At 35.4% G+C, this 11,170-nt stretch overlaps 1 protein-coding gene across 1 annotated transcript; it reads right to left on the reverse strand.

The window, feature by feature from the left end:
* Positions 1 to 3,449: 3,449 nt before the first annotated feature.
* On the reverse strand, positions 3,450 to 9,069 carry LOC113323729 (AUGMIN subunit 1-like). The gene is made up of 7 exons (XM_026572070.1): positions 8,744 to 9,069; positions 8,523 to 8,655; positions 8,278 to 8,412; positions 8,040 to 8,163; positions 7,060 to 7,197; positions 6,856 to 6,969; positions 3,450 to 4,136 (listed from the first exon to the last, which is right to left on the reverse strand). Exons 1-6 carry the CDS (start codon positions 8,991 to 8,993, stop codon positions 6,862 to 6,864), a joined length of 888 nt encoding a protein of 295 aa, XP_026427855.1. The 5' UTR covers positions 8,994 to 9,069; the 3' UTR covers positions 3,450 to 4,136; positions 6,856 to 6,861.
* Between the last annotated feature and the right edge of the window lie 2,101 nt (positions 9,070 to 11,170).

Here is an 11,170-nt window from a genome sequence, read left to right on the forward strand (position 1 = left end):
GTGATGCCGATCTTACACAACTAGAAAATCAAGTCTATCAAAGATAAACATGATTATAGTTGGATCTCATCCGATCAAGATGTGTGCACAAAATTCACAAGATACGAAAACTAATAAGAAAATCTTATTTGTCTTGAAATCTTCAATTGTATTCTCAATAACCTGCACAACATAAACTTGAATCCTTTTGTGATCAATCATACACAGAACGAATTCGATTAACAGATCATCACAAGATGTCTTTAGATCCACAAATGGTTCTAAAGATCTCGTCGATACTTTGATCTAGTTTGAGTGACCCTTATGTCAGAAGAGAAGGCTCTCAAGAATAATTAAACTAGGTGCAATCAAAGTTTCAACAACCGTAAGTCAATCAAATTAATAACCGAAAACTAAAATAACAATTCAATTATCTAGTTTTCCACCAACGGTACTCGTAGAGATTCTTGATCCCACAGAAGGATTTAAACGAGCGGTCGTAAGAGATTTCGCCTAATTAGGGTACTTTCGTCTCCGGATAGACGGCTCCACCAGAAACAAAACGAAAGAAGTTTCATGGCTCTTAGGATAGTTTGCAAGATATGAAAACTTAAGTATTTATATACCAAGGTTGTTTGGACAACAAGGAAATTCCAAAACCAGAAATATTCTCAAGATATTCATTAAAGTACCTAATTTCGCTTTTCCTATTTCCAATTAAATGCCAAACAATATTTCCGAAATCTCTCTTAGAAAGTTTCTATATTAGTTTAGCACATTGCTTTAATTGCTGGTAATTAAAACATATATTATAAAAATTATAATTAAATGCTTTTCAATATTTCAATTCTGGATCACCTTGAGCATCAATAAAAATCTTTGAACAATTAATGATAAGAGTTATCTACATGTTCAAATAATGTTGACATCTAGAAGTTTCTTTTATAAAACCCTAATTCTTGATTCACACACAATGACTCACAATGTAAGTTGTGATCGGTTATACCATGATCCCCAAGATAGGTTGTGACCAGTTACACCATGCTTCCTAATGTAGCTTGTGATCGGTTACATTTTACTTCCCAAAGTAGCTTGTAATCGATGGAAAAACACGCTTTTCCACTATGGGAAAAGAAGTGAGCGGTTGATCATCCATCGCCGGGACGAAGAACACCCCCCCACACCCGACATGTGAAGACTACACGCGATGTTCGATCCTCAACCGCGGGTGTGAGAAGCAAAAACGCCAACTGTCAAATACCCAACGTCTCTTTTCCAACAACTATACTTTTTAAACCTATAAACTCCTTCATATGAAGCAACTACTATCTCTTCCTCTAACATAATTTTCTTCTTCCTAAATGAAGTCTTGATACAAAATGAGCGAGTTGATAAGAAAAGTGGTCGATACTTTAAGGCACAAAAGAGATCGAAGACATGAACCGGTACCGCGACCTGCCACAAATGTAGATTATACTCAAAATCGGGAAGCAGAGTTTGCTTCGCCGAGTATCCTTGCTACTCCATTATTAGCCCAAGGTCATCTGCCGGGGCATCAATAGCGGTCTGGGGATTATTATAGAATGAGTGATGGATTTTCAGACTTAGAGGCTGTTTATGAAGGTCTACCCCATGCAGTCCCAGAAAGGGTTGACAGATTTCTCTGGAATGCACTTTATATTGTGAAGCCTAGAAAACACAACAACCGATAGTATTGGTAGAAAGGTGGTGGCCGACGACGCAGACATTCCATTTTATGGATTTTGAAATTGGTAAGTTTGTTTAACTTAACTTAAATTTTATTTTTTAAATAATTATTAAATAATCAAAAAAAAAATTATTGTTGATATTATTCTTGTAATAGGAATTACGCCCCTTGATTTGTATTTCATGTGTGGGATCCCAAGTGGAGTGAGAGATTGTAATTTTTAATTCTGCTATATTTGTAATTCTAGTTTTAATTAATTAAAAGTACGACGATTTGTTTAAATGAAATCACTTATGTTTAAAATTAAACGTTCTACATTAGCTTCACTGATGAAAAGTACTAGGTGAAACAACAACTACAAGGAAGGGGTTGAAATTGTTCAACACCTCAAGGATTTCGAAACGAAAAGCCATATTTTTTCCATCTTCGTCATTCAGCTAAAGATATTCTTACCATCTCAGCATCAGTTTCACCTCTCAGTCTATATCGATTGACTTGCATAGTTAAATCTACAAATTCACTTACATCTTTCTTAATTGTACTAAAACGATTTTGAATGTCGCATATATCACGACGACTCAGATTACATGTATCACTGCAGAACCCGTCATGAATAACCGCCCAGAAATTCACCCATGGATAGTTTGTTGAAGCAAGCTGAGTAAATAAAAGAACATAGTTTCTGCAAATAGATTCATCTTCTTCTGCAGTATACGGAGCTCGCTGAACTAACAAGGACCGAGACATTTTTCGACAAATTTGTTGAATTGAAGAATTTTTTTTAAGTTCAGAGAAAAAGAGTAAAGAGACGGGAGGTGTAGAATGCGTGAATTTGGAGTTGAAATGAGGAGTATTTATAGAACTCAAAATTCTAGCAGTTGGATGACAAGATTTTTCAGCCATCCGGATTTAGCCGTCGGCGGTTTTGGATAACACACCGGAGGATTCACTTCAGACGTTGGCGTTTGTAGGGAAAACTGGCGGTTTTGGGTCACCCGCCAGCATTTCGATCACCCGTCAGCGTGTCTTAATCCGCCACGCGGTTGCCCATCAAGCGCGCTCCTAATCTACGGCCGCACTCAACAAACCCTCAAATTTATTGGTTTTTCCATCTGTTTTTCAAGTTTGTTGAGTCCATATTAGGAATAGGCAGATTAAGATGGTACCATTTGGTGTTGGGGGAAGGATTTGTCCATGGTTAGGTAGGTATATATCATTGCTTCTGAATTTTGTGTCTAATTTAGTTAGAGGTTTAAAATGGACCGCTACCATTGGAGATGATGTCACTTATCTGAGATAGAATGGTACATATGTAATTCTTAGGCACACATTATTGTTAACTTTTTTTAGGCGAATTATTGTGCACCTTTTATATGTGCATTTGGAGATATAGCAGTTGAAGTACCGGCCCTGCCGGAATATTTTCCTTTAGTTTTTGCTACGGTTTTCCATAAATCTGCTAGAAGCCTATAAGTAAAAACCGCTTGAAGGTTCATGAGCTCCCAAATCCAGTAAACTGTGATATGTAATATACCAGCTATGGAATATGAACTCTTCACAGGTATTTTTTTTTTTGGCATTGTTCGAGTTGCAATGAAAAACAATTGTTCTTATCTTCTAATTTGTAGAGAATGAGCAGTAGAATGCAGCATATGGTACTTGTGTAACAAAATGAAAGCTGTAACCTATATAACCAAGACCTTCAAATAAAATAATATGACATCTATTTATTTTTGCTTTCTCCATGAATATTTTAATAATATAATAAAGCGGAAGACCGCAAAAAAACCTTTAATCAGCCAAGAAAATACAGAATAAGCATCCAACATCTTGGAGAGAGGCAGGCTTACTGCATAAACACTTTATGCAATGCCGTAAAGCTGAAACTGAAATCTAGAGATCGAGACAAGTAAGGAAAGGGCTAAACCAAGAAAGCCTGTAGTACACCTGGTCATTACATTCCAAAGTATTAAAAAAAAACTAGGTTCATGGGTAAATATTTCAGTCTCTCCTCTAGGCATATAAGATCCCTTCTTTGCTAACACATCTGCAGAGAAATGTATCTCTTATTACATGGTGCATAAGAGTCCCAAGGTAGATTACCATTTGCAATATACAGCACATCACTAAGGGAATCGGAAGCTACAATTATTCTTCTATAACCCTTATTTTTAGCCCACTCCAGCCCTATGATTACCGCGGACATTTCAGCCATATAATTTCTGCAAAGTCCTAAACACACAGCTATAGATTGCACCACAGGTAGCTGCATCTTCACTTCTAAATATAACACCAGCCCCAGCAGCAAAAGCATCATGAGCCATGGGTATTGGCTTGCAGGAAAGAAGCAATATATGATTGATAAACATCCATCAATCCATTATTCCATAGGATTAAAAGCACTCTTAATTGATGGATGGGTCCTAACAGAAGTTGCAGACTTTTAACACTGCTCTCAAGCAAACAAAAGTTATCATAATTTGAACAAGTCCAACTTCATAGTTGACATGAAACGGGAAAAGAAGAAAAAAAACAAGCGCAAATACAATAAACAAAAAACCAATTAATATACAAACAACAAAGAAACTAATATAATGGTACAGATTTTTCCTTCTCTTTCCAATGCTAGAAAGGCTTTCCGGTCTTTCTTTAACTATCAACGAAGACCAAAGAAGACCTCTACATTGAATAAGAATGTAAACAAAAAGGAATCGAGAATGTTTAAATCATGGTGGCAACTTGCAGGAAGAAACTACTAATAATACTCTATAATCATGAGTTTAAGTTTAACACTATATATGTACGCTCTTGTTAATGGAGAATGAGTAACCACAATAGCTTCTGCATTTCTCACTGCAAAACCCAAATTGTGTTCACATACCATATGTTGTTTTTTGGTGAGTTTATGCTGATTTTGAATTCATGGCTGGTTTTGTTTCAAGTTTGACAATCAACTTTACTGACCAATCAGCACTTCTAGCAATCAGAGACCACTTGACCTTTGATTCAAATAACACATTAACAAATAACTGGACAGTCGGAACTTCCTACTGACTTGGATTGGGGTATTTTGCAGCAAAAGCAAACACAGAGTAACCACCTTGAACCTAAGATGACCTTGAAGGCGTATTCCACCATATATATAAAATTTGTCCTTCCTTGTGCTGCTGATCTTCATAACAACAGCATCAGTGGAAATATGCAAGACGATATTGGCAAGTTATGCCGGTTGAAGCATTGAAATGAGAACAACATGTTTAACTGAACAAATCCGTCTTCCATTGGCAACATCACTATGCTAGAAGTGTTGGATTTGGGATTTGTGAACAACAGATTCAACAGAACAATTCCTTCTTCCATTGGCAACATCACTTTGGTAAAAGTGTTGGATTTGGGGCACAACCAATTCAGTGGAAGTATACCTAAAGAGCACGGGAATGTTCTCTGAAAATCTTCACGATGATACTTTCGTAAATCTTAAAAACTTTACAAGGTTAATTTTTCTAACAATAAAATCAGTGGATAGATACCATCTAGTTCATGGCACTCCAGATATGTTTTAAAGAATACCCGCTGTAAACAGTATGTTTACAAAAGATATCTCGAGCAATATGCGCAATTTACTGAAGCTTAAGGTTATACGCCTCACTGCTAACAACTTAACCGTTTCGATTCCTGCTTCATTAGCTAAATTTCCACATTGACATTCATTTCCGTTGGAGGAAACAGAATCTCGGGTATATTCCTGACGAAATGGGACAGCTCAAGCATTTGGAGGTAAATACCTATAGAACTTCTCAATATCTCCTCCTAAGAACTTCTTTTTTGGCGCTTGTTTAGATTAGAAAGGGAAATTCCTGCCAGTGGCAGTCCTGATCTTAAAATACTATTCTAAGGGAGAATTAGGTCTTCATGTAAACAAGCTCACAGGCTTGGTACCCAATTGCACGAACAATCTCAGTCAGCTACAAACACTTTCTCTACAATCCAATTCATTATCTGGACCAATACCATCAGTTTGTTCAGTTTCTACATCTCGCATTTCTAAACACATTGACTAGTTCTCTTGATGGAATTCTACAATTGGAAGCAGGGAAGTTGATCACTGTGGAAGAATTAGATCTAACAATGAATAAATTGTCAGGTAATATTCCTAGCAATATAGGTTACCAACGCTTGTCAAAGAACTCGTCTCAAGGATCTATTTCGGAATCATTTGCTAAACTAATAGCTTAGAAAGCATGGAGCTCTTTTGTAGTAACCTCTCTGGCCTGATTTCTGGTTCCTTCAAGGCACTTGTAAATTTCATCTTTCAATAAGCTCCAACGAGAAATTCCCCAAGGGTGGACCTTTTTCAAATTTAAGAACTCAATCATTAACAGGAAACTACGCACTGTGTGGTGGTGCACTAAATCTACCAATAGTGAACAGCTAGACATCTATAATCTATTTGTAACTTGGACAACCGCTGACGATATAACTTCAGAAAATGAAACAAGCACTAAGCACCTAGTCTAAGTTTTACGACCTCCAAAAAAGCTGTGAGCGCTAAAATTTTGTGAAGTGTCTTGATCAATACATAATATTCATTCCTAAAATAAAGAAGGCCCACTTTAGTTTAGGGGAGCAAAAAGAACATTTGCCAGTACTAACTACAAGCCAAGCAGGACTCTCATCTCTCTTTTTAATCCTCCCAAACCCACTTCAGAAAGTGTCTCATAATAACTAGTAATCATATGTAGAAACTGACCACTGTTAGCACTACATTTTGTAAATTTCACGCATTTCTAAACTTGGGTGTGAGATCTAGGCATCAATATGTGTTGTTTCATAGTTGCCCTTCTAAGAGGATCAAAAACATGCTTCGGGTATTTATAGCCTTGAAACTGACTTCTTGGGTCCTTCACCAAATGGCATAAGGAGATTGGAAATTTTGCATTCGCGAGAAATGCAGGATTCTCTCAGAGAATATCATACTAAATATGGTCATAAGTGGTGTTACAACATGTCCTTTAACCAAGTACAAAGTTCTGTACTTTCACAAAGTTCAGTATCAAAATAATTCTTATATAAAAAACAAACTGACCATATAAGAACGTCATTCCACGTGAATTTTAAGGAATGCATGGAATCAAATAATACATACGTAGCACCAAAAATTCACACACCTGGAATTATTCTGACGTGGCAAGAGCTGAATGCAGAACTTCTTCGAGGTACTTTTCAGCAGCTGCATATTGCCTTCGTTTTTCCTCAATTGCTAAAGCAGCAAGAGCTTTATCCTGAAAAGAGGAAAATTTATTGAGATATAATACATAGTCAAAGTGAATTTAGTGTAAACCATCGTACAAGAGGCTGAGACTAGAAAATACAGGAGGTAAGTCTTGGTAGCTTCTCAAGGTATCCATGATAGGCTTTGTCTTTTTCACCAACTCCTTTCGGTGTTCATCCATTTCAACCAATTCACCATGGCTGATATCTGATGTGTAACCCACACGATTGAGTAATGCCTGCCTCAAAGAGATTCCCAAGTATTGTTATATTATATTTAAGAAAGCTCTGAATAGCAGAAAGTACATCCGCAATTGTAAACAAACAATTCAAAATGGCCATCTAGAACTAATGATCTAGTATCATATAAAGGGAAAAAACAGAATCTACCTTCACCAATCTTACTTAGTTACTTATAATAAATTAAAGTAATGACAACATTCTATTTGTAATGTCCTTTCCTTTCTTAAGCATGTATCCAAATGGATAAGTATGTCAACAACCATAACTTCTGATCTAATTCATTGCTAGCATCTATTAGAATTTTATTAGATTTCAACCTCAACAGACAGTAATATGCATCCGTAGACGGAATATCTATGCATGAGTATACGAGTGCTATATATGCTGATGAAATGTTGGGTGGTATTCAATAGGACGTTTTGTAACACAGCACATGAATCCAATAGCAAATTTATATAGTTTAGAAGTCAGTACATATATTGGAGGATTTATCTGTCATGGCATTTCAAATCCCTCAAAACACATATCACAAAACACAATACTTTAATGTGCTTGTAACAATGCGGAAGAGACCAGAAGGGCACTGGACTCTGTTATTTTTTTTTAAAGTAGATCCTCATTTATTAGCTAAATCAAATAGATATGTAACTTCATTTGAGATGGCTAATATAAAATGGATTCATTAGATTTGTTACCTTCCCAATTGTTTGAAGTTGTTGATTTATAATCTTTGCATATTGTTTGGTACTTTGGTCGCCTTTCAGAAATATGATTATGAATGCCCACATGAGATGAATGAACAAGAAAAGAGAGAGAAGGAGAGGATGTGAATGCATACCTTATAATTAGAAAACTGCTGCAAGTACTGACACTCTTTTGAAAGCATAATTGTCAAATTAGTTTTCCAATGATTCATTTGACCTTCACAAGTAGCCACATCATCTTCCAACTGTCCAAGTGTTCTGCAAATACACAGCGTATTCAATTAGAACTATAAGCTTTCATAATGCAGTTCATATAAGGAATTTGAAACTTCATTAGTTTTTACTGCATCAACTTATACCGAGAAAGACAACCTTTTCAAATATGTTAGTCTAGAAATAGCTTTGCGAGTGTAATCCAGTAAAACTTTGGACTCCTTTTGTACATTTGCCCTTTTCTCCTCTACTCCACTCTTCCTCAAAGAAATATCAGCCATTGCTACTAGAAAACTGAAACCCAGGTACCAAACATAAGACAAAATTATCCACTTTAGTCCAAATTTCATTAATATATGAAACCCGGAGATAAAAAAGAGGGGGGGAAGCAAAAAAATAATTACCTGCTCATTTCAGTATCTCTTATATTCAACAAATTTGCAACATTCGCAACAACTTGTACAGATGTAACTGCATTTGGTGGTAAACCTTCTTGTGCCAACCCTATACTTTGTAAAATTTCTCTAATCCTCGCCGCTGTAAATGACCACACGTTTAATCACTTTTCAGGGTTTGGTATAAGAATTACATAAAAAATACAAAAATAAAAAAAATAATAAAAAACCTTGAGAACGATACTCCATTGCTTTCTGACGAAGATCTGAAGCAACAATTCCAGCAGCTTGAGTCTTAGCTTGAGAAATACAAGCAAGAGAATGTAAATGTGAAATACTTCTAGTAGTATATTCAAAATCCGGTACATCTTTTCCAACAGATTCAAATTGAGAAACAAGCCAAGATTTTACTTCCGCAATTCTTGCACTATCAAATCCACTTTTCCCTTCATTTACAGGATGATCTCCAAGATCGCTCATCTTTACAGTTCGTACAAGTTCCCTCCGGACCGAGGGATTTTATGTTTTCCGATTTTGGGGTTTTATGAATAACTTACACCAGTTTTTAAACCAAGCCTGTTATAGGTGCGGCAAGTTTTATTAGAGAGGCGGCAATTTAATAGGACAAAAAGAGTTATTACATGGTAATTCAAGTGCTCCATAAAAAAAATTGAAAATGACTACTTAATCCTTACATAGTTTCGTGTTGATAATTTAGTTTAGTATTCGTGATTAAGTTTCACTTCAATTAACTTTAAATCAAAACAAAATCAGATTTTAGAGTTCTTTTTTTTTTTTAAAGTTTAAAGATGGTAGAGATGTTTTAACCCAAAGTGAAGGTCAATTTCAATCAATTGAAGAAATTAAGCAACAAAGTGAAGAACCAGTGCCTGAAAATGACTATGTATACTTCTAAATTAGTCCCAACTAGCTTTTTGTTGCTCAAATACGTAAAAAATTCAACTTTTTTACATTTCCAGAGCTAATTACGGTTGGAATTTTGCTCGTAGCCAACAGTAAATCATAGTTACGGTTCGTAAAAGATGAACTACCAACCGTAACTGGTTAAATTTGGGGAAAACCCAAGCGTAAAACCAGTTACGGTTGGTAACTAAATGCTTGATACGAACCGTAACCCAGTTACGGTTAGTAACCAAATGCTTGATACCAATCGTAACTGAGTTACGATTCGTAACGAAATGCTCGATACAATTACGGTTCGTAAACTAAAATAGTTACCAGCCGTAACTGAAGAAAATTCTCAGATATAAGAACATACGGTTGGTAATTGAACTATTACCAACCATAACAACATCAAAATCTCCAGTTACGGTTCGAATAGAGTTAAAATCAACCGTAACTCACATAAACCCAGAAACTTCAATTTCAAGTTTCATCTAAAACCCTAATTTTTGATAGAAATTAAACTTAAGTCGGACAAAATTAACTAAACCCTAACTGGATTTTTCAAAATATACCTCATATAAGTAATTACACTACACTTGATTAATTTTCGAATCATCGACTAATCGAAGAAGATGAAGTTTTCAGTTTTAATGGACGTTACGGTTGATGGGAGGAGGAGAAGAAAAGAAGAAAGAAAATAAATTTTCAATTTAGTTTTGATTTAGGTTAAAAAATGGGAAGGGTAAACTAGACAATTTACAAAACCATTTGGACATCCCCTAACCAACTAGATGGACATTATTATCACACTGTCGCCTCTCTAATAAAACCCGCCGCCCCTATAACTGGATTGTTTTAAACAGGTGCAAACGATTTTGGGGTTTATAATATATATTCTTGTACAAGCTTTTACCTAGCAAATGTTTGCGAAAGTTTTCTTTTTGTTTTACTTTTTGACAAATATTCATTCTTTTTTTAAAAAATATGTGGGATATAAATTGGGATACTCCGACTCTCTGAGTTTTTTTTTTCTTTTTTTTTTTTATGGAATAAGGTCATATATTAACTATCAAACAAAGTACGTGAGGTTTAAAATTTCATTTTTATCAAAAACATTAGAATCTATGCTAGTTTTATGAACTTTTTGACTAATGTTATTCGAAGTGTGTTGAAGCTTTTTAATCCTTGCTTCCTTAGCAATATAGTTCGCTGCTGAGTTGTTCTTCCTCTTGATATATTTCACTTTAGCTTGAGGTAGTTCGCCCAATATTTTCCTGATTTCCTGCAAGGTATTTTCAGTTGACCACGAATAGTATGTGGTAACCTTATTTAAGTTGTCTGTCAAAGCTTTACAGTCGGAAACTATTACTACACTTGATAAAATGTTTTCCTTTAGCCACGTAATCGCCTTTAATAAAAAAAATTCTTCTGCATGGAAAGATGATGTAGCCAACTCCGAACACGTTGATATGTGCATGAAGGTTTCTTATTTTGTTGAGTATAGAATGAATGCATATCCCATCGACAAATCTTCTTTCTTAAAAGGAGCGTCAGTGAATATTATCCAGTCAACATTTAAATTGGACCAAGAGAAGCTGGTTGGATATTTCCGATGAGTATTCAAATTACTTTGAATAGTATTTGGCGGGGAGGATTGTAGGAAAATATTGATCTGCCCTATTAGGTTAATCGGATTAGGGATAATTTTTTGAAATACTACTGAGCATCTGTATTTCCAGATGAACCAAAGG

Source organism: Papaver somniferum, chromosome 11 (genome assembly GCF_003573695.1).
Source record: "Papaver somniferum cultivar HN1 chromosome 11, ASM357369v1, whole genome shotgun sequence".
Taxonomy (NCBI): domain Eukaryota; kingdom Viridiplantae; phylum Streptophyta; class Magnoliopsida; order Ranunculales; family Papaveraceae; genus Papaver; species Papaver somniferum.